The sequence below is a fragment of the Montipora capricornis genome, chromosome 9, assembly GCF_036669925.1.
Source record: "Montipora capricornis isolate CH-2021 chromosome 9, ASM3666992v2, whole genome shotgun sequence".
In the NCBI taxonomy this organism is placed as follows: Eukaryota; Metazoa; Cnidaria; class Anthozoa; order Scleractinia; family Acroporidae; genus Montipora; species Montipora capricornis.
The window spans coordinates 40,191,037-40,212,697 of record NC_090891.1 but is presented as its reverse complement, the minus strand read 5'-3'; the positions used below and the strand labels follow the sequence as shown (position 1 = coordinate 40,212,697).

General features: G+C 39.5%; 2 protein-coding genes and 1 pseudogene across 2 annotated transcripts; 1 reads left to right on the top strand and 2 right to left on the bottom strand.

Annotated features, from left to right (window-relative positions):
* Nucleotides 1–200: 200 nt before the first annotated feature.
* Nucleotides 201–2,448, top strand: LOC138015262 (uncharacterized; annotated as a pseudogene).
* Nucleotides 2,449–5,725: 3,277 nt separating this feature from the next.
* Nucleotides 5,726–12,068, bottom strand: LOC138016759 (large ribosomal subunit protein eL21-like). The gene is made up of 7 exons (XM_068863942.1): nucleotides 11,973–12,068; nucleotides 11,809–11,887; nucleotides 11,338–11,399; nucleotides 9,947–10,059; nucleotides 8,621–8,698; nucleotides 7,448–7,523; nucleotides 5,726–5,852 (listed from the first exon to the last, which is right to left on the bottom strand). The coding sequence occupies exons 1-7, from the start codon at nucleotides 12,051–12,053 to the stop codon at nucleotides 5,763–5,765; spliced, it is 579 nt and encodes a 192-aa protein (XP_068720043.1). The 5' UTR covers nucleotides 12,054–12,068; the 3' UTR covers nucleotides 5,726–5,762.
* A 2,766-nt stretch (nucleotides 12,069–14,834) lies between these two features.
* LOC138015457 (uncharacterized) lies at nucleotides 14,835–21,652 on the bottom strand. Its single transcript, XM_068862524.1, has 3 exons — nucleotides 21,218–21,652; nucleotides 17,661–17,793; nucleotides 14,835–15,893 (listed from the first exon to the last, which is right to left on the bottom strand). The coding sequence occupies exons 1-3, from the start codon at nucleotides 21,622–21,624 to the stop codon at nucleotides 15,690–15,692; spliced, it is 744 nt and encodes a 247-aa protein (XP_068718625.1). The 5' UTR covers nucleotides 21,625–21,652; the 3' UTR covers nucleotides 14,835–15,689.
* Between the last annotated feature and the right edge of the window lie 9 nt (nucleotides 21,653–21,661).

The window sequence follows — 21,661 nt, the reverse complement described above, 5'->3', positions numbered from 1 at the left end:
TATGTGATAAGTTCTTTATTTGTGTAATACTATTAACATCTTTACTTTCAAGTGTGATAATAGCTCAAAGATGAAGAAAAAAAGAAGAACATATTTTTAACTAGCACCGCCATCTTGAAAATGGTGCAATATATAGTTTTTCTTGTCATATAAATTACACGAAACCTTCTCATTTCCAGTCCTAATTGCGCTAACGTTATCAAAGATGGTGGTTGGTTGGCGTTTTTATCGCAGTATTTATTTTCTAAGTTCGTGTTTAAAATTGAGAAGAAATCGCTGGTTTGGGATTTCAAATTTTAAAACTACAGCTGCTCTACAGGTCGAGGAAGATAAAAGAATGATCAGTATCAATAGAGCCACAACAGGGGACAATAATCAAGGAGAAAACCTCCCTGAAGATCATAACACCAAAGTGACATCGGCATCAAGAGCCTTGAATGAAGACCACAGTATCCCTTCACCTCAAGATTTAAACCTGTACCAGTACGTGAAGACACTGGAGAATACTGTGGCACAAAGGAAAGGCACTATTTTGAAATCGTGGTCACGGCTTACGAAACAGCCGTGGAACAAAAACTTGAACGTCTGTGGTAGTTTGAAGTCAGGAGCACCACATTGTCTTGGCTTGACAACACAGCTGCTTGAGCACCGAATAAAATTCTTACAGGAAATAGGAATCGAGGGTAAGGACGCCCTAATCATTGCCTTGGAATTTCCAGCTATTCTTTCCTGGGAGTCTCAAAATTTTGCTAAAATACTGAAAGTTCTCACCCAACTCAACTGTGATATTGTTAGGCTACTGTGTAGAGCGCCACATGTTTTTGGTCTTGACTTTTTAAGAGTGACAGAGAATGTCGACAAACTTGCAAACTCTGGTGTTTCTTCAGATATCATTGGAAAACTTGTAACCCTTCACCCTGTCATTTTGAGCTTTCCCTTGAGAGAGGAAAGCTTGGACATTATTAAGCTTTTACTGTATTACCATAACAACATAGTCACTTCTCCTGAGAGCTTTAAAGAACAATTAGATGTTGAAGAAGCAGTTTTTAATCTCCTCCTTCAACCTCTAGAAAAGTCTCTCGAACAAGTGAACTTCAAAGACAGATTCCAGGGTATTGTTAGTTTTCTTCATGAGCTTCAAGTGTCTCCATTAATCATCGCAGCCAAGAATCCTTTTATTTTTCACACTGACGTCAGCACGTTGCACAAAGCTGTGGACTTTTTCTCAAATAAACCACTTCTATTGGAAATGGAAGTCATTCAGAATCTTCTAACTTCAAGATCTGAGATCTTTGTTAATTTTGACGAAGATGCCATAAGAACTCGAGTGCAGTTGATTTATGGTATTGTACACAGCCCAACAGCACTTTATAATCTTATTCTAGACCAGTCAAGCTTTGTGTTTGACAAGGGGGACACAAACATGGAGGATTTAATTCACTGGTTTCGAGATGTGGGTGTGGAGGACAAACAATTGCGAGATCTTGTGACTTTAAAGAATTTCTTTTCTCTTAAAAAGGGGATTTGGATGAAAAGGTGAAATACCTTTTGTCAGTGAAGGGAGTGACTATGGAAGCCATAAAAAGCCACCCTGCATGTCTTTTAAAACCACTGACACATCTCAAACAGAGAGTGGAATTTTTAAATGTTGAGAAACCAAATGCTCTGGTTAATAATGATGTTGGTCAGATTTTTTTAACAAAGAACAAAGACTTTGCCAGTAAGATTTGTGAATTATCACAAGAAGAATTTCTAAAATCCAGAAACAAAGATGGAGATGTGGCAAAACTAGCTGACGAATGAATGCATTAAGGTTGGAATCCCTGGGGTGACAGCTGATTAACAGTCAGCAATAGCAATAATAATAATAATAATAATAATAATGATAATAATGATAATAATCCGAAAGCAAGTATGGAAAACGACAAAGCTAAAATTCTCTGGGACACGCCTATATATATACTTTAGATAAGGCGCCAGAGAATGGAGCAAACAAACCAGACATGACGATCTTTGATAAAAAAAAACGAGGTTATCATCCTAGTGGAAGGAAGTGTATGTAATATCGGACAGATCAACGATAGGAACGATTATAAGAAGAGAAAGTACATGTATCTGGATTTAAGACTGGGTCTCCGAAAACTCTATCCCGACTACGAGATCAAGCAAACCAATAAAGTGTTAAACTTCCTGGGAGATTTCATCACCACCCTAAAGAAAGAACTCTCTGATCTAACCCACAAGGAAGATGTTACTAAAGTGCTAACCAACTGTCAGAAGTGGATTATATCACAGAACTGTGAAATCACCTAAACATTCTACAGTTTAAGACAACAAAACACACATTTTTTTAGTCCAGGAACTGTTGCCTAGACACTGTCCGCTGCAAGTTTCAAAACAAATTGTAAACTGAAAAGTTATTCAATAAAACAAATAATAATAATAATATCTGGTCATTTTACCAGTTGTTGTTGGTGGTCTTGGTTCAGTGTTAAAACGATTAGAAATAAGGATGGAAGACCTTGGTATAGACATTGGAATAGTATTCCTTAAAAATTCAAAAGACAACTTTATTGAAGAAAGTGCCCCTAACCCCAAATATTTTTTTGCTAAAATGAATCTTTGCACCTGTTCGAAACGCATTGCGGCCATTTTTTCATTTTTCTAACAAATCCTGCCATTTTATAGGCTTCGAAAGTTGCGAAAATTCAAGCATCTTTTGTTCACGACCGAGTCAGAAGGGGAGTGGGTCTATTCCTGATTTGACGTCACAAACTGATTTACATTGCATTAACTCTTTGTAAAAATGCATGCAAAGTAGAAAGTTGCAAAGATTCATTTTAGCCAAAAAAATATTTTGGGGTTAGGTGCACTTTAAATGATGGAGAGAATTCCTATGGCACCCTTGGCTGTTGGTAATGGCCCGCTCTCATAGGATAACAATACAGCATTACATCAGCTTGTGACCAATAAAATTAATAATAATAACAAATTATGTAGCAACAACAACAACAACAACAAGCAGTCTGAGTTTAAGGGCGCTTTCCTTTTGTCAGAACTGGCCGGCCAGACCCATCAGTACCAGTATACATTATCCTCAAAGTGGGTTAATACCCCAAATACCCCAGTCTGGCCGGTCAGTTCTGTCAAATGGAAAGTGTCACAAGATACACTTTGTGTTGTTATCTGTCTATATCCCTGGGCTGTCTGTATCCCCGTGGGAGGTGCGGTGGCCTCATGGTTAGTGTGCTCGACTCCGGATCAAGTTGTCCGGTTCGGGGCCTGGCCGGGGACATTGTGTTGTGTTCTTGGAAGAGACACTTTACTCTCTCTTTGCTTCTCTCCACCCAGGTGTATATATGGTTACCGGCGTAATGCTGTGGGTAACCCTGCGATGGACTAGCATCCCATCCAGGGGGGAGCATAAATGCTCCCAGTCGCTTCATGCTACGGAAACCGGAGATAGGCGCCGGCCTTAATGGGCCTTCAGGCTCGTAACAGAGACTTTACCTTACCTTATCCCTGGGCACAAGTGATATGTCAAAGTTGGGGGAAAAAACAAAACGAAACTTCTTGATGCTCACTGGAATTGGCATCCATCTACTATACAATTATGTGCATTTCTGGAATATCTCATAACATGTAGATAGCAAGACAAGTTTACACTTCCTTCAACCCAGAACCCTAGGAAATCTCAATCAGTGTTGAAAGTAGAGGCTCCAAGAGATAGGTTATTTCTGGAATACTGAAAAAAAGTGAGGCCAAAGCAAAGGTGTGGATCAAAGTTTGGATGAAGTCTTGTAACTGATGAAAGCAAACCCCAACCAATGATAACCTTGACTCATAACCTAAACGCAAACTTTAACCCATTGACTCCCAGGGGTGTCCCCATTGAAGAGTAAAATCCTCTGGCGTTAGACAGTAAAATACTCTGGCGTTAGACAGAGTAAAATACTAAGTCTGGCCGGTTTGGATGTCAAAGGGTTAAGAGAATAGGCAACCATCATCTAGCACTAACCCATCAGTTAACTCTCGATCAACACCTTTGGCATTGTCTAACCATTTTTAAGCAAGGGAGAAAGCATTTTGGATGAAAAGAGTTGCAGGAAGGAGAAAGACCAAGATGAGGGACAAAATTAATGAGCCTTCTCAAAAGTGGCTGGTTGACCACTTGCCGAGCTGCAAGCCACCTTCTTTGAAATCTCTACCTTTTCCAAAAAACTCCGAAAGCATTGAAAATTTGAAATAGCAAAAGAAAAAACTGGTTGTCCTAAAAATTACAAAAAGGTAATTAAAATTTTCTAAAAGAATTAACAGGTGCTTCTTTCTTAGCTCAATGGTGCAGTGTTTAACTCAAGACAGTGACTGCTTTCACAGTGTTTAGGTCACACATGAATGTGTATCACTCGAGAGTAAGACTCAAGTGTTTGGGGACTGAGCCTTTTTGTCTTCTTTCTTCTCCCAGTTTTATCCAGGGGCATGCCAACTTGATCAGAGGCAGCCTCTTGTAGATTTTATCATCAATTCTTACGCCTATTCTGTTTGCTCTGACCTCAATGTTCTCAGCAAAATTTTATTACACATGTACATCCCATCAAGCTCAGGTTGCACAGGTGAGAACCATTGAGGGATTGACTAGATCAACTCAAGTCTTTTGAGCAATTCAAAAAATGACCTTTTAAAAACACTGCATTATCTCTAAGTTTTCTGGTAAAGCACCACACCCTGCTAGAACACGAGGCATGCTGTCTTATTATTCTCTTACTATTATCATGATCATTGTAATAATTTATTATTAGACATGTGTTTCTATAATAATAGCAAGGATGAAGAAATCCCAGGGGACTGCTTAATTAAATTAATCTATGAAAATTATGCTAATTCATCCACAAGAGCTGGAATCCAAATTGAACACTCTATCGCTGTCTCACTTCACATGAAAGTACTCACATGGACACGTACAAGCATGCGGTAGCTGGTGATAAAGTAAAATCTATTATGGGTTATTACTCCATCAGTGCATTAGCACTGGTAATGGAAAGGGGCCCACACAAGGATAACCTGAGGGCAGGCTCTCTCTTCGCAGTGGGAGAGAGAAAGAGAACTCTCCTCTCTCTCTTCCACCCTGAAGAGAGTGCCTGCTCACAGGCTAACACAAGGACAAATAAAGTTACCCTATGTCATGAATAAATAATGTGGGAGGCGTGGTGGTGGCTTCATGGTTAGTGGGCTCAACTCTGGATCGAGGGGTCCAGGGTTGGTTCAGGTCTTGGCAGGGGATGTTGTGTTGTGCTGTGTTCTTGGGCAAGACACTTTACTCTCACGATGCCTCTCTCCATCCGAGTGCAAAAATGGGTACCAGCAAATTTAATACTGGGGATTGCCCTGCAATGGACTAGCATTCCCTCCAGGGGAAGAGAAGTACTCCTAGTCTCTTCATGCTACGGAAACCAGAATAGGTTACAGTGTGTTGCGCCACTGGCTCGTAAGCAGACTTTTTTTATGTCATGAATAAACCAACAAATTTGAGATGAGAATTAGGATAAAAAATTAATTTTGAGCAAAAATTATTACAATTTCGACATTTGCAGTGGCCATGATGTCTGTTTGGCTTAGAGAGCTGTCAGCTTCATTCAAGCTGTGAAAAAATGAAGGCCAGAAAGGAAACATAAATTGGGGTGAAGGGTGTGGATGAAGAAGTTCATAAAATTGTGAAGACGCAAGGTAGTGGTATGTTTGACCTAGGAGTTTATTTTCATTATTCATACAACAAACTCATATGGAATTGGCTCCAGGAGCTCAGGAACATTTCTCTTTGTGCGTACAAAGTGAGCGGGCCTTGGTTGTGCAGGCTGAAAAAACAGTGAAAAAGACAAGTGTAAGATGTAAGCATAACTGAAAATAAACCTGTTAACCTGCAAATGCTAAAAGAGATCCTCTGCACAAGTACAGTGCTAAAGAAAGAGAAAACAGAACCAAACCTTTTGGCATTTTTACAGGGCTTTCAAAACAAGCCAGCAACCGCAGCAATTCCGCCGGCTACTTGATCATATCTCGCGGGTTACTCTGGTCGTAGCAATTAGCTCATGACAAATAATCTTGGCGGTTCTTATCCATGCAGTATAATTATCTTGGCAGAATAACCACACACTCTATTTTGCAGCAATAATACAAAATATGTATGTATGTAATAAGTAGAAAGGTTGCTAAAAAAGAAACTCAATTTTGTGCGGTTTGTCGCCATCTTGAATTGAAAATAAGGGGCCTGGTTAACCTCGTTTGGGTGTGCGGTGATTTTGGTTGCACACTTCCACCAGCTGGCTTCCAGCTGAACTGTGCAACACACTTTTTTTGTTTTGGATTTACAAAGTCACGATCCTCAGGTAGGTGAAGAAATTCAGCCAATACACATTAACTCACTTAACTAGTTGTCAGGCCTCGAACACATGATTATGACCTTGTATATTTTACTTAATGCTTCTTGAATAAGCTGCAGTCGCCTGATGTGATAGATAAGGCTTCCTATTGAAAGTTGTTATAAAATGCAAATTTTGCTGTCTGGGTATGAAAATACTGTAAGCCATAATAGATGAACAATGGATGTTCAGATTCGCATGGTGCCTAGCTGCATTGTAGAAGTGAATCATACTGCTCTTTGAAATGATTCAAATCGATGCTAGGTTGAGGGGCCATTATTGCAATCAACGTCCGTCTACTTCTATAGAGACTGACACCTACTTCAAATCATTTTGAAAGCCCTGTTTCTCTTAAAAAATATTCACAAATTCTGGAAAAAGAAAATTTCTAAAGTATACCATGTACTTTGTGAGGTTGGCTTAGCAATTACCTAAATATTTTGGATAGAAACTAACACGACTTGATTTTATGAATAAAGTAGAAAAAAACATGCAAGGATTTTAAAAGAGAGCTTGAAGACTTGTTTTAAGGGCTCCACCTTCAATTCACCTTGGGTGGCCTCATGGTTAGTGCGCTAGACTCAGGATCGAGTGGTCCAGGTTCGGGTCCTGGCCAGGGACTTTGCATTGTGTTCTTGGGCAAGACACTATACTCTCACGGTGCCTCTCTCCACCCAGGTGTATAAATGGGTACCGGCAAATGTCATGCTGGGGTAACCCTGCGATGGACTAGCATCCCATCCAGGGTGGAGTAGAAATACTCCTGGACGCTTCATGCTACAGAAACCGGAGATAGGCGCCGGCAGACTTTACTTTTACTACCTTCAATTCAAGGAGAACTTTGTATCTTTCTTCATGCTTGGAGCCCTCAATCTATTTATTGCACTGAATGGATTGGGCACCTTACAAAACGGGCATTCCGTTTCAAGGATAGCACTTTTTCAAGTTGATGTTTGGTAAGGCAGATTCTTCAGTTGTCTACTGAGAGTCACAATTTAACGATTATTGGTATAGTATGGTGTTGTTTGCACCTGTCTTTTGAGGGGAACTCTTCTCAGGCCCTTCTCCTTAGCCTCCTTCTTTTTTTGCTCATTTTCATGGACACGCCTACAATACAAGACAGATACAGAAGAAATATTATTTGAACCACTGTTTAAATGACAGGGAATGAGTTGCACAACACGCAGTTGTACCTGTACATGCAACTCCAGCTACCAATTTTTATTCTATCCTTCCACAACTGCTGATGGAAAATCTCTGTTACTTATATACTACCAAAAAAACTTATCAGCCTCTGCCAAATTCCACTTTCCTCAAAAGTATAAGAATTATTTCAGATATCACATAACAATAATATTTGGAGGTGGTGTAGTCCAGTGGTTAGGTTTGCATGTGAGTTCAAATCCCATTCTAACCTTTGGTTTGGACTTATTTCCAGATGTCGCAGATTCAACTGTACCACGCTTTGTAGCTTTGTACATGTAAATAGCCAACTGCTTGCCTCCACCAGTTGGAGTTCTTAATCATGTTTCTGTTAAGTTTGAATATTATTGTTTCTTTCACATCATTAAAAGTGGCGTGCCTTTGAAATAGCTTGATAGTTAAGTGCACTTCAACTATAAACAAAGCATTTACATTTACAATATTACATAGACTATGTTATTTTTTTATTCTAAATTGACCACTCACCCACTAAGGGCTTTCAAGGACCAATGAAACTTAAGGATAAAGATGAACAGAACAAAGGAACTTTTAAGAATCTCAACTGGTAAGAGGCAGAGGAAGGAAAGGAAACCGGAAAATCTCACCCTAATCCCCTCAGCCAATCTGCTTCCATGAGGCCCTTGTTTGGAGTATACAGAAGTTCAATGTCGGGAGAACATGATAATTAATTTTGACATTTCTCTCTGATGATGTTGATTGAAGGTGGAAAGCATTCTGATCTTGGCCAATGAATAAGATAATAATGGAATAAACTGACTTTCAATGACTAGAATAAAAGCATTTACAGCACAAGATTTAGATTCTGTATGGAATCTTCATCAAGTAACCAAGCTAGGCATTGAGTCACATGATTCAAACTTGCACTTAAAACCTGGAAACTGGAATTTGTTTTTTTTCAAATTTGATAATAACAGGATCAAGTAACTTATTATTCCCTCACTAATACCAACAGACTTATTCCTATGACTTGTATTTAATACCTTATGAAGTCATCGCGGCATTTTGAATGCCTGACGTGCTCAATACGCAAGTTTATTCTCTTCGCCAAGATTCGTCCCCTGAAACAAAAAAAAACAGAAAAACACTGTGTAATAAGTGACAAATTTAATTTGTGAAGGGTATAATAGACCACTTTCGATATATTAAAATTCAGTCCAAAACAAAAGGCATCATCTCGAGGCTCTGGGGAATAAATGTAAGGATTTGTATGAGTTTATTCCCCAGAGCCTCGAGATGATGCCTTTTGTTTTGGACTGAATTTTAATATATCGAAAGTGGTCTATTATGAAAAATGAATTACTTTCACTTGTTTGATGGACATGTACCCATGGGTTAACGTTCCACTATGTGAAAAGTCTCACCTAACTTCCATTATTTCATGTCATGGGGCTTCTTGCCAAAAAAACAAACAATATTGTAGTTCAGAGTAGAAACTCTTCAACTCTGCTTTCAGCATTTTTTCAAACATAAATTAATAAATACAACCTGCTTCCTTCCTCAGACTATTAACCTGTTCCCTCTTAAGATAATAACACTTGTAGATTTTACTCTAGTGCCATGTACCTCGTAGTAACCAAGTTCGAGGTCGGTACTCTAAGTTACGGCCCAATTTTTTTTCTGTTGATTCACAGCCCAAGAGCAAAGCGCACTGGCCATAAATCAACAGCAAAAGCAAGGATTCACAACTTTCAGTACAAACCGAAAAAACGAGGTGGGATATTTCTTATATCTCTGAGGTAATCAGGCATGCGGGAGAGGAAACTAGTTGAAGTCAAGTTAAGTGGAAGGTGCAAATGCCATGTAACATTAATACAAAAAGAATTTGCTAGAGAATGTTTTATCAAAATGTCCAATTTACTGGGATGTAAAGCATACTGTAGAATTCTCTATTTTCGAATTCCCTATAATACACTTTGTTTGCCCCCCAAATTTTGCATAAGCCATTGTTTTCAAATGCTCTTGGGAATATGCAATGTCCCCAAGAGCATTTGAAAACAATAGTTTAAGCAAAATTTGGGGGGGGGGGGGGCAAACAAAGTATATTATGGGGAATTCGAAAATAGAGAATACAAACCCGCTTATTTTGAAAGGGATAAAATTGTTAGCGATATCTATGTCCACTTTGCTTTTTGAGAGTGAGACTTCCAGATTTTACTGTCTCGTGCCACACAATTTTACTTGCCAATGGAGGTCCATTCAGGGGGTGAAAGGGTTAACCAGTAATTGGAAAAAAACTAGAAAACGTTGTATCATTAAAACTGTGTTGCCACTAATGGCCAAACAAATCCAAAATATTGCAGACATACTTGACTTGTTTGTTGACAATCACTCCAACAGCACGCTTCGCAACATTAAAAATTCGGCCAGTTCTGCCATGGTATACTTTGTATGGCATTCCTTTGTGAATGGCTCCATTCGCCTAGAGAAAAGGTTACATAAAAAGCTCACTAATGTATCCATTTCGATTGGTTCTTACCTACAAATTAATCAGAGGACAGATGCACAGATGACATCATAATCAAAAACTTTTAATTCTGTGTTATGTAAAACAAATAGATCCCATGTTGCCTTGCATCTGTTCAGTAGTAGATTACGTATAGAAGACATCAAAATGTGGTAAGAACATTGGTGACACACAGGACAATACTTATTTTGTTCTTACCACATTTTGACATCATCTGTGATCTACTAATGAACAGGTGTACAGCACCATGGAATCTATTATTTTGTTAGGTATACCAGACCACCGTCAGTGCAAACAAAAGCAGTTTCAATAATTTTTACGTTTTAATTAAAGTCAAGACTGAAGACACCTGAAGAAGAACACATCACAACGTGAGGATTCTTGGAATTCTTATCATTTTCAGACTTTTTGTTTAAATTGCCACAGGTTGTTTAGAAATGAAAAGACAAGCAACACTCTGTTTATATTTTTGCTGTTTTGCAGTTGATATTCAAGAATTATCACATGCAAAAAACTCTGGCCGTGCTGTTTGCTAAACAAGAAACAAAAGAAACCATTCAAGAGAGATGAAAACATCTCACTGTGCCTTGTGAGTCTACAAAATTTTGACCACTGTGATAAGGATCCTTCTTCACAAGAGGTGACAGATAATATCAAGGGAACTTTTAGGATTATTTCCTCAGTGTGGACATACCAGTAGAGTTTATCTAAATATATTACCACATCTTACCAAAAATCCTGAGGGAGGTTTGTAGAGAAATTTTCGTCATGCATAAAATGTGAGAAACTTCGCTTGAGATACTGTAGTCTTGACGTTTGGCACATTTTTGCCACTTATCTCCCTGACAGCCTGCGAGCAGAGCCTCCCTAAAACTCACCTGAGGCGAGCAAGAGAAGCTCTGCAGAAATCGTGTCAAGTCTTTTCAGTCACCGCCGCCCAAGTTTCTCTGCTACTGTAGTCACTCCGGTCAAACCAGTTTTGGCAGCGCGCGTATCATATTTTTGACAAGGTGAAGACCGAAATTGAGCCTTTAGTATGAAAACCAACATGGTGTCCAGGAATGTGATCAAGACTTGGCCTGAGTTTGAAACTGTCTCCAAGCAAAAGCTCGCACAATACTCAACAAAGACTAAACACGACTTCAGCAGAGTCCTTTCTTTCGCATCGAGTTTAGAATGGCTCTGCTAGCAGCCCTTGAGAAACAAACATAATATTCGAAAAAAGAATCCTACCTTGATGTCAACAATATCACCAACTTTGTACACTTTCAGATAAGTTGAAAGATGGATTGTACCTAAGAGACACAAAGTAATCTTTCAACACTGTACACATTTTTAATTTACCACATAAGTAGTATACTGTACATCCATTTTCCTTAACACAACCACAAAAAAATTAAAAGAAAATTACATTACCATTGTATGCAAAATAACAGCAACCTCACCAAATTAGCACGTTTATCTTTTTCAAGTTTAAATCACATAACCGGCATAGGAATGCAGAAAAATAAGCTTAATTATATAAATTCTGGTCGAATTGGTTATTAAAGGTGTCTTTAATACCAAACCTTTTGCTACTTCTGATTCAATTTAGTGTGTATGTTTACTCATTCAAGAGAGACGAAAACATCTCAAAACAGTATCGTCTCATTAAAATACACAACATAAAAATAAGGGGACAAACTTCTGGTTATCAACACTTACCTCGTTTCCTAAAATCCCGAGAGAACATATAGCGCGTTCCGCGCCGGAGCCCCTTTGTATTTACCATTTTTAAGGTCCTCTGAAATTTAAAATTGTTTCCAGTTAAATATCATTGGAGTTAAAGAGGTGAAAACGACCAAAACTTGTTCAATTCGTGTCCTTACCAAACACCACGTGAACAAAAATGGCCGAAAGCAAGAAAGAGAACGAGATGGGGAGTATCCCACAATACAATACGCGCCCATTGGACTCCAGTGTCACGCGCTGAATTCGCAAACACGCGAGTTTACAGTACAATAATTTATGAAATTCTCCCCAAAGGGGCTTTTCAGAGCTTAAGTATCTATTTTAAAAAATTAAAAAATAAAGATCTATCTTAATAATTACAATGCAATTTAAAGTATAGAATAAAAATTTACAATGAGTTAAGAATATTAATGTATCAAAGTTACTGGCCCAAAAATTACAACTTAGGTTAAAACAACAAGTTAAAAATTAAAATCGACTCATTAGAAGGTATGTACTTCAGATAAGTTTCCTGATTCCAGCGTGTGGACACACACGCGTCCACGCTCATGAGTAGTTTTTATCCCTCAAGAAGAAAAGCACACTGCGCCCAAGCTTTCGCTCGGCTCCTAATTTCAACAAGTTAATTTTTAAATGGAATAGAGCACTTAAGTGCAAGAAATCCAAAAAAATAGTGGATATTGATTTATTGAACGGAATTCATCATGAAGGACTCACCCTTCATGTGGGCAAGAAAAGCTGAAGGAATGGCGCGTCTGGGGTCTGGAGAGGGAAGAAGGAAAAGTTTCATTTCAATCATAAACACGAGTTAAGAAGAAGTACAAGTTAAACAGAAAATAATACATCACATTATTCGAATGGCTTTTCAACTTTTTTTATGAAAGATTTCGGAGGAACCCAGAAAAACCCTTTTTTGGGTTCCACTGTTCAAAAAGCTCTTGTGGGGTGGGGATGGAGGGCAAATATTGACTTAAACCATTCATCTTTGCCTCTAATAAAAATGAAACTTTCAAGGAATGCAAGTAATTAACGGCAGTTCACAAAATAATAAAGACAAAGCCACAGTAGAAAACTGGTTATAAGACCCTCATTTTCGCTTAGAACTTGACATTTTAATTTTTGTGTACCCCGACGTATAACTTCTAAAGTAATGACTGAAGTAAGTTTACAATAATATTATTGCTAGCTTTGTCCTCAACCTAGTTATCGGTCTCTCACTAAAGGTGCGAAGTAAGATTTTAAGATTGCATAACCGGAACTTTTGAGGATGTATGTTAGGGCATGCAAAACTTAAGTTATAAGTGAAAAGGAGACTTATCCTGTCTATTGCTGCTGTGTTTAATGTTTGTGTTCAACTTAAATGGTCCAAAAAACAAGAAACCATGACCACGGTTGATGCGTTTCATGCATTGCTCTACTGGGACTGGCTACATTGTTTGTTTGTGTTATCTTTATTTACAGAGGGAGATGTAATAACTTGTTACAGTTTTCTAACTTACAGCCCTCCCAACCATGATACACACAGAAGACAGACCACAACACCGGGAACTACATGCCCTACTCTTTGTGACAAGTGTGAGGGTTCTTTTGCGTCCCACAGGATTATGAACATTGAAGGGTTGTGAGAAGACTTATCCAACGAGACTAGAGAGTCTAACCATTTGCAGATGTAATTACAAAGGCAGCACTTTCTCCTCAATTATTTAAAGACCCTGAGTGTTGGTCCGGCTGGAGTTGAACTCATGACCTCCCACATGACAGCCGGCACTCAACCAACTGAGCCACCGCTGCATGGTTAGTCTTTGTATTTGCTTTGTATTTGAAGCACTCACAGGGCAATTAAGGAGTGGCTTAGAGTGCCCTTTTATTCTTCTCTATTACTGTTATTTTTTAAATATTGCATTGAAGTCTTGATGGGAACGAGTTGGCAAATATATCAGTGTAAAACAATGAGGTGTCCTTTAGAGTGCAATTTAAAGTGCTGTCTTTATTCCCATGTGATCCATCTGAGGGCTAGTCATAGTAATGGTAGCCTGATTTTCGGACGGTGCAAGGCACTTGTGTCACGGGAGATAATGTGTGACACGAGTGACTTGGACTGTCTGAGAATCGGGATACAGTAATGGAAATATGACAAGTACAGAAAAACTCTGACCATGGTGGGAGTTGAAGAGTTTTTTCCTGTCCATTTGTGGGCCCATTTCCACCATTAGGGATAATGCTTAGATGGATCATGAGAGAATAAAGATGGCACATACTAAAAAACACCCTGCTAGCAAAGCCTTTCTTTTGCTTGCTCCATTTTGGCGTTCTCGAGAAAGGCTCTGCATGAATCGAGTAAGATCTTTATTGAATATGCGCTGCATGTTGCCAGGATACAGTCTCGAACCCATGCCTAATCACCCTGCTAGCAGAGCCTTTCTTTTGCTTGCTCGATTTGGCGTTCTCGAGAAAGGCTCTGCATGAATCGAGTAAGATCTTTATTGAATATGCGCTGCATGTTGCCAGGATACAGTCTCGAACCCAAGCCTAATATGCCAGATCTCGCCGCCATCTTGGTTTTTCATGGTACAGCGGGCTCAATTATAACCATCGGTTTTGTCACTAAACGGACGCTCGCACTGGAAAAACCGGTTTGACGAGAGAAAACAAGATTGACTAGCCCAGAAGTTCGGGCTGCGGCGGCTTCAAAGAGTTGACGCGATTCAGGCAGAGCCTACTTTTCTCCTCCTCAGTAAAGAAAAAGAAAAGGAGGCTCTGCTTGCAGGGTGACTAAAATAAATATTTCTCTCAAAATAGATCTCTCTGAATGTACCGGTAAGTGCTACACAGTTAACACTATAGCCTGCAAGCAGGCTCTCAATGGTACTCTGGGAATGAGTGGCAGAGCCACAAGGGGCCTGAGACAAGCCGTTGAGCAAAAAATGAGAACACTTGCAGGTATTGTTTTTCGAATCCAGCCCCTCCAAAGGTGTCAAAAATTAAATTTGACAACTCGCTAACTCGTTATGCACTTTTATTGTCCTTGCTAAGTTTAAATGAAATTTTGCATGATTGAACATTATTGATTTGGTTTCACTTTTAATAGATCAGAAAAGAGCTGAGAAGTATTTTACAAAATTATCCTTCACTGAAAACCAAACCAATTTGCAATGCTGGAATGAGGGTGGCTCTATAAAGGGTCAGAATGCAACTTTTATCATAGCTTCGTGTCAGTTGGGCAAATAATTATTATGTACATGTAAGCCTGCACACCTTTTGTAAAAGGTATATAATATGCAATTAACTCCAACTTAGCAAGCAGGCTTAGTTTTCTTAGTCTAGCAATAAAACTGACTTACTTCAGCTCATTGCTTCGTAGACTGCAATAATTATGTGCAATCCATAATAATAATTATTATTAAATGGCTCATACTTCTTGTTACCCTGAACTAGCCCTAAGGTTTCTTAACTGAAACTAATAAATTATTTAGACTTAGCTAATTCTCTTTCTGAATGTAAGAGGGTTGACTTGCCAAGGTTTGCGCACTGTGAAAGTCCACCTCATGCATTGGTAAGAGACCAACTGTATGATTTAACTGAAAAGTGAAGCATTCCATCTAAGAGAGCACCCATGAACAACAACTATTCATTTGATTCCAGTCCTTTGCTTCTTAGAAAATGCACTTCCTGTGTCCACACGTAATGGTAACAAGTGGCTACCACATGCCCATAGTATGAAAAGACTGAGAAACACAAGTGATTCACTTCCCATATTCTCATTACCAAAGAAATATTTGAACGTGTAACGTTGTGAAGAGAGTTTACAGTAAGATTGCTAGCCACATGATAACAATATCAGTCTTTTCACACTGTTAAGCTGCTTCAGTGTTCACTTCAGATTTTGCTTGCTCTTTGCTGTCATATTTATCTGCAATCCTCTGTTTCTTTTGCTGTTCCCTCAGCCATTGTCTGTAATCACCGACATTTTTAATGTTTTCACCATAGTAATCATCTTCAAACTTGTTGTATGTTGATGCCCTTCTGGAAGATATTCTTGCCAGGAAGTCTGCTTCACGCTGCAAGACACAACAACAACAAGGATGAAATGAAATTTTAGGTACCCATTATGATTAATGAGTAAAATTATCTAGTATCAGACAGCATAAAATCTACATGTGACTGGTTTTAGTAGCAGAAGGTGTAGGATCTAAGTGTTGAATCGCTCGGATTGAATCGCAGATTGTAAAGCTCATTAACACTTTTTTCCCAGTTCTTGTCTTTAGAGTTACTTGTCGCCTTGTCATTAGCATGCTTGTCCTTTACTGTTACCTTTCACCTTTTCATTAGTTTGCTTTGCTTTTGTTTCATTAGGGTAAGTATGCTTGAAGTCTCCAGCCTTTGCATAACTTATTAGTCTCTAAAAGCCGTAATTCTAGTTTTCAGTTGCTGGTCTTTCTGTCTCTCTCTGCTTTTGGGAGCTATCTCGCTACAAGTACACTGTAGATTTAAAATCGATCGCTATTTAGCAGTTTCTAGACGTAGTGTCAATGTAAGTAGTCATTTTATAATCGCTGGTCTCTCAATGTTCTCTTTTGTTTTGTCTATTTCACCGCTTTAGCTTATATAACACTTTGTTTGGTTCTTTCGTAGTTTCAACCCCCATGTATCAGTCATCCATTTGTCAAGTTATTCATGATTTTCATTAAATTGGTGTTTGTGTTTTTAATGTGGTGTTTGGAATTTTTGGTTTCCCATTCAGCAGTCCCATCTTTGACAGGCAAACTCACGCCTTTGGCAGTTATAGAAGGGTTAAACAGATACAGCAGTTAACCAAAAACAATAATGGTCATTACTTTATTTTAGAGTAGCTTGATGTAGCTAATATTCTCTGAGCATTTACCCTCCCTATCATGATTAATTGATACACCACAGAGGATAGACCACGCACCAGACAGGGTTATGAACATTGAAGGGTTGTGAGACAGCGCCTACGGTTTTATTGTCCTTATCCAAGAAGACTAGAGAGTCAAACCATTTCAATGCAGATGTCATCACAAAAGCAGCACTTTCTCCTCAGTTGAGACCATGAGTGTTTGTTCCGCTGAAGTCAAACTCGCAACCTCCCGCATGGCATCCCGGTGCTCAACCAAGTGAGCTACCGGTACACAGCGAGCCACCAGTGCGCTTAGACAGAAGCATACTTAACCCTTTCAGCCCCGATAGTGCCAAATGGCACTTATAGATTTTACTCTGTCTAACGCCAGACGATTTTACTCGTCAATGGGGAACCCCTCGGGGCTTAAAGGGTTAACAGGTAACAATTTTGCATTTAGAGATCAGTATTAGTTGGCAGGGTAGGGGTTTTATAATTTGCTCGTATGCAGAAGGTTGACAGGGAGTTGACAATCCTACTACGATTTAAGGGAAGCATAGGATTACCCTGTAGGATACCACTGACAAAATTCGAACAAGGAACCTCATTGCTTGCCTCGTTGCTTTAAGCCCTGGAAACCCAACCTTACCAAGGCATCTGAATGGGAAGAGAAAAAAGCCAAGAGATTTCTTTGAGCGTACTGAACAGCAGTCAAACCTACAGTATGACGCTCTCATCATTAGTTCAGATGCCAAGAATACCAGTGAAGTACATGTACAGCAGAAACATTGGGGCAAGTGACACAAGACAAGGTTCATGTGACACAACACTGCAACTTAGGACAGAATGTCAAAAGGAGAAAAACTTATGAAGTAGACTTTATCTGGTAAATTAGATATTGTCAACGATGCTTTACCTGGAAAAACAGGACATTATCTCATCTTGACAGTAAATTGTTCATATCTCATACCTCTTGTAAGTTCTGTGCTATGTCTTTGTTCCATACTCTCCAGAGTGACTTGAATGTGGCTGATCCAGCAACAAAACCAACTCCAGCACTGGCTACACCCAACAAACCACAGAAAATCATTGGATCCATGCCTCTAAAGGACAAGAGCATACACAATCAAGGACAAAAACAACAGCGACACAGTGTAACAGCGGAGGGGTTGGCGCAGTGGTAAGATCTCTGCCTTCCAACCCTAAGGTCCCGGGTTCCATTCCCGGTTCTGCCGAGACTGGAATATTTGGTGACCTTCTTTCCCGCTAAAGTTCACTCAGCTTTCCATCCTTCCGAGGTCGGTAAAATGAGTACCAGCATGCATGGACTGCTTAGAAGCGGCTGCAATTTGCGCCTGTATATGCTTTCAGTCCGCTGGGGGTAAATTGATCATTGTAAAGCGCCTTTGAGACGTTGTGATAAGGGCGCTATATAAATGTACCACTTTACTTTACTTTACTTCACACAAACAACAGGCACATGTGGATATGCTGGGCATGCAAAAGAGATTGACAGTTAGCCATTTCTTTGACTAGAGAGCTGCTCAAACCAACCTACATTAGTAAATTTTCAGCTCCGACTATTGCATTTCTAGCTTTTTGATTGGCCAAAAAACTCCGACTATGAGCCAATAGTCAAAGTTTTACGTCATATGGAAAATAGTGCGCCAAGATGCTCTTTCCGGACGCTTTGTAAAATTGTGGAAATAAAAATCGGCGGCAAAACCCGGTTTGAGAATTTACTGAAACAATTATTCCATTCGCCCTTGTTGGATATGAAGTGATTATAACCAACTCGTGCTACGTGCTCGTTGGTTATTTTATCACTTCATATCCAACTCAGGCGAATGGAATAATTGTTATATAGCAGTCCCACTAATGGGATTAATGGTCATATTTTTTTTACCAAATTTATAAGGAACTGTTTGCATAAGAAAATAATTAATAATTTAAATTCATAGGCCACTCTCAAAAATACCATAATACTCTTTGTTTGCCCTCCAAAGAATTTTGCATTTGTGAATTATTATAAGCATTGTTTCTATTTTCTTCTGACCAAATTGTGGAGGGCAAAGAAGAGTATGATGTATTTTTGAAAGTGGCTGTGTACTTTGGAACACCAACATTGTCTGTTGTTTCTTGGTTAAGGGAGAACATAGCTGCTGTGAACACATAAACAGTGAGATTTAAAGATTTTACTCTCCCTAATGCCACACATGAGTAAAATTATTTTATTCATCGATGGGGGTAGCCTGCGAACGCAGACGTATTTCTGGCTCCCATTTCTCTCCCCCAAAAAATAGCGTCTACGAAACCGAGCTGCAAAACAATTTCCGTGACATAACTGCTCTTGTTTTTTTTTTTGGCGAATCATGTTATATGAAAGAACAGAGAGTCGGGTGATCTCCACGCAATTCGTGTTATAGTTGTCACTAGCGAACCTTTGAAACGAACAGCTATGAGTGAAGCGCCAAGAATTAAGATTCCTTGCAGTGGCGAATGTTGCATTCTTTGATGGACAAATTTTTGGGTTACAAAGGAGAAGATAAATATGCAAAAAGCTATGAGTGAAACGTCAAAGAATTACAAGATTCCCTGCGGTGGCGAATGTTGCATTCTTTGACGGACAAATTGCTTGGTTGCAAAGGAGAAGATAAATGTGTTTTGGAAATCTCCTCTTTGATACTTCGAGCCAATTTATGTGGGCTAGCTGCCGCACAAAATGCTATTATCGACCGCTACGATACAAGAAAGCTGTTCGTTTAGTGGACGAGCTTGAGGACTAACTTAAAGGACAGTTTGACAGTGACATTACTCTTCGAGTTAAGTGATTGGCTTAAGATTAAAGCAGCGCACTGGAGGCGAAGAAACGCCTGAGTTTGGGTGACACTTACTCGAATGTTTCATCGTAGTAAAACCATACACGAAAGCAACCAGTAAAATCGGCCCAAGCACCGTTTTAGCCCCGGAGTATGCATAAGCCGGTTTTCCTTGGGGATTCTTAGCCCTTCACCGATCCTAGCGCTTGTTTTTGCACCACCAAGACCACAAAACGTTGTTCAAGAAGCTTTTGGAAGTTTCAGTGAGAGCTTAATCTATAAATATTTACATCAACACTGCTTCCTGAAGCAGAAACTCAAGGCGCTAACTTGAAGGCATTGTCTCTTCCGGAATCAGAGAAAAGGAGACCAAAGGATATCTTATCGTAGAATATTCTAGTAAACCAATCCTAAAAGAATTGGCATTGTGTAAATCACAATCAGAATATTTTCCTCAGAAGAGCACTGCACAGTCCAAAACACCACAAGCAAGGACTTCCCAAATTGTGTAGGTAATTTGACGAAAACATCATGTTTCTTCTAGGCCCCAACATACTTGATTGTATCCTCCTCGTGGCTACTTAACTTTTGATACTGAAAATCTCACAATCTTTTTACATATCCTCCATATTGCCCAGCATTAATCTGACTTGTGTTTACGTGGACAGCATGAAAGTACTTTGCGTGTTTCCTGCATGTTGGTTCTGGAGATTTATGAGCTTAACTCTGATTGGCTAAGAATTAACGTCACAGAAATCGTTTTGCAGCTCGAGGTCGCAGCCGCTATTTTTCGGGGTAGAGCAACGACCGCTGGAAATACGTGTGCGTTTGCAGGCTACATTGTACGATTGGGCCGCTTCAGGTATAAATGGGTTAAATAGTTTTTCTGTGTAACTACATTGTACATTAAAGCAGGGAGATCACTGAGAGGCAGGGCTACTAAAAGCATAATTTCTGGCTACTTTCAGACAGAGCACCTTTTAAGTGCTCAGTTCCACATCCACAGTACTAATTTGATTTTCCACACATTCATTCTTATAACAGTTCATCTTACTCAGTTGAGACTTGGCCTACTTTAGATGATGTATTTCATACCAGTTCAAACAAATTTGAGGTTTAGCTTAGATGAGATAGTGACACATCCAAATTTGCAAATCAGCATAAAGAAGAATGCAACACCCATTACAAGATTGCAAGAGAACGGCAAAATGAAACTCAGGAAGTTGGTCGGCTGTTTTAAGTTTGGCCATAAGAAATGGCAAATATTTCATATGGAGAGCTCATTCCCCTTGGGCCCACCTATGTACAGTGTATAATGTATGCTCATATTGAATTGGGCCATTCCATTTTTTATCAGCACCCCCCCTATTGAGGTACTTTATATTTCACCCCCTCGGAAAAGTAAACTTTTGACCCCCTAAGAAAAGAAGATCAAAGTGCCGACACACTCCCCCTTCAGAATTTATTCAAAGATCAAAGGTGCCGACACAGTTACCCCCTCAGAAACGGCCTTTAAAGACCACCCCCCTCCCCCTCAGAAATCCCGGTCCTTCAATAGGGGGGATGCGGATAAAAAATGGAATGGCCCAATATATCTTGTGTTCCGTTCTGTTCCCCAACACAAATCTAAGCCCCCGCCATCCCCTCTCTACCCTCCCTTTCTAAAAATTTAACCCTCCATCTTTGCACATGCAGGAGACATACTTACAGTATTGGCTGGATCTGCTCAGGAGTAGCATCAAACATGTTTGGAAACATATAAGCACTCGTACACGAGGACGCGAGCAACGCTGTCACACCAAAAGGCAAACCAGCCAGCCTCTGCCGTGTGCGTAGCTTTCGTGTCATCTTCTGATATTCATCAAAGGAGAGTGTAAACCTTTTCGCCGCCACCTTCTTGCCGCTAAACAGGGGACTTCTTGAGATTGTGGGAGAGCGTTCGTTTGGGGAATCGGTTACATCTGTGGACGCTGTATCAGAAAATTGTCTATTAGCAATAGCAAAACATGGGATGCTTGATCTGATGCCTGTTCGGAATATCACAAGAGTTCTTTTCGTTGTGATATCAGCCGCAATAACATTGCGTAGATTTTTTCGTAAAAAACCGGCCGCCATCTTGACAATTTTTTATAATAACCCACAATTCCCCACG

What these genes read in the sequence shown, in the direction of transcription:
- LOC138016759 (XM_068863942.1), bottom strand. Translation starts at nt 12,053, where the DNA reads ATGGGCGCGTATTGTATTGTGGGATACTCCCCATCTCGTTCTCTTTCT. An exon ending in ATTGTCAACAAACAAGTCAA is followed by an intron (nt 8,699 to 9,946) that starts GTATGTCTGCAA and finishes TTTTTGTTTCAG; the next exon opens with GGGACGAATCTTGGCGAAGA. An exon ending in GAGTTCCCCTCAAAAGACAG is followed by an intron (nt 5,853 to 7,447) that starts GTGCAAACAACA and finishes CTGTTTTTTCAG; the next exon opens with CCTGCACAACCAAGGCCCGC.
- LOC138015457 (XM_068862524.1), bottom strand. Translation starts at nt 21,624, where the DNA reads ATGGCGGCCGGTTTTTTACGAAAAAATCTACGCAATGTTATTGCGGCT. An exon ending in GAGCAGATCCAGCCAATACT is followed by an intron (nt 17,794 to 21,217) that starts GTAAGTATGTCT and finishes CTTGTCCTTTAG; the next exon opens with AGGCATGGATCCAATGATTT. An exon ending in TAGCACAGAACTTACAAGAG is followed by an intron (nt 15,894 to 17,660) that starts GTATGAGATATG and finishes TGTGTCTTGCAG; the next exon opens with CGTGAAGCAGACTTCCTGGC.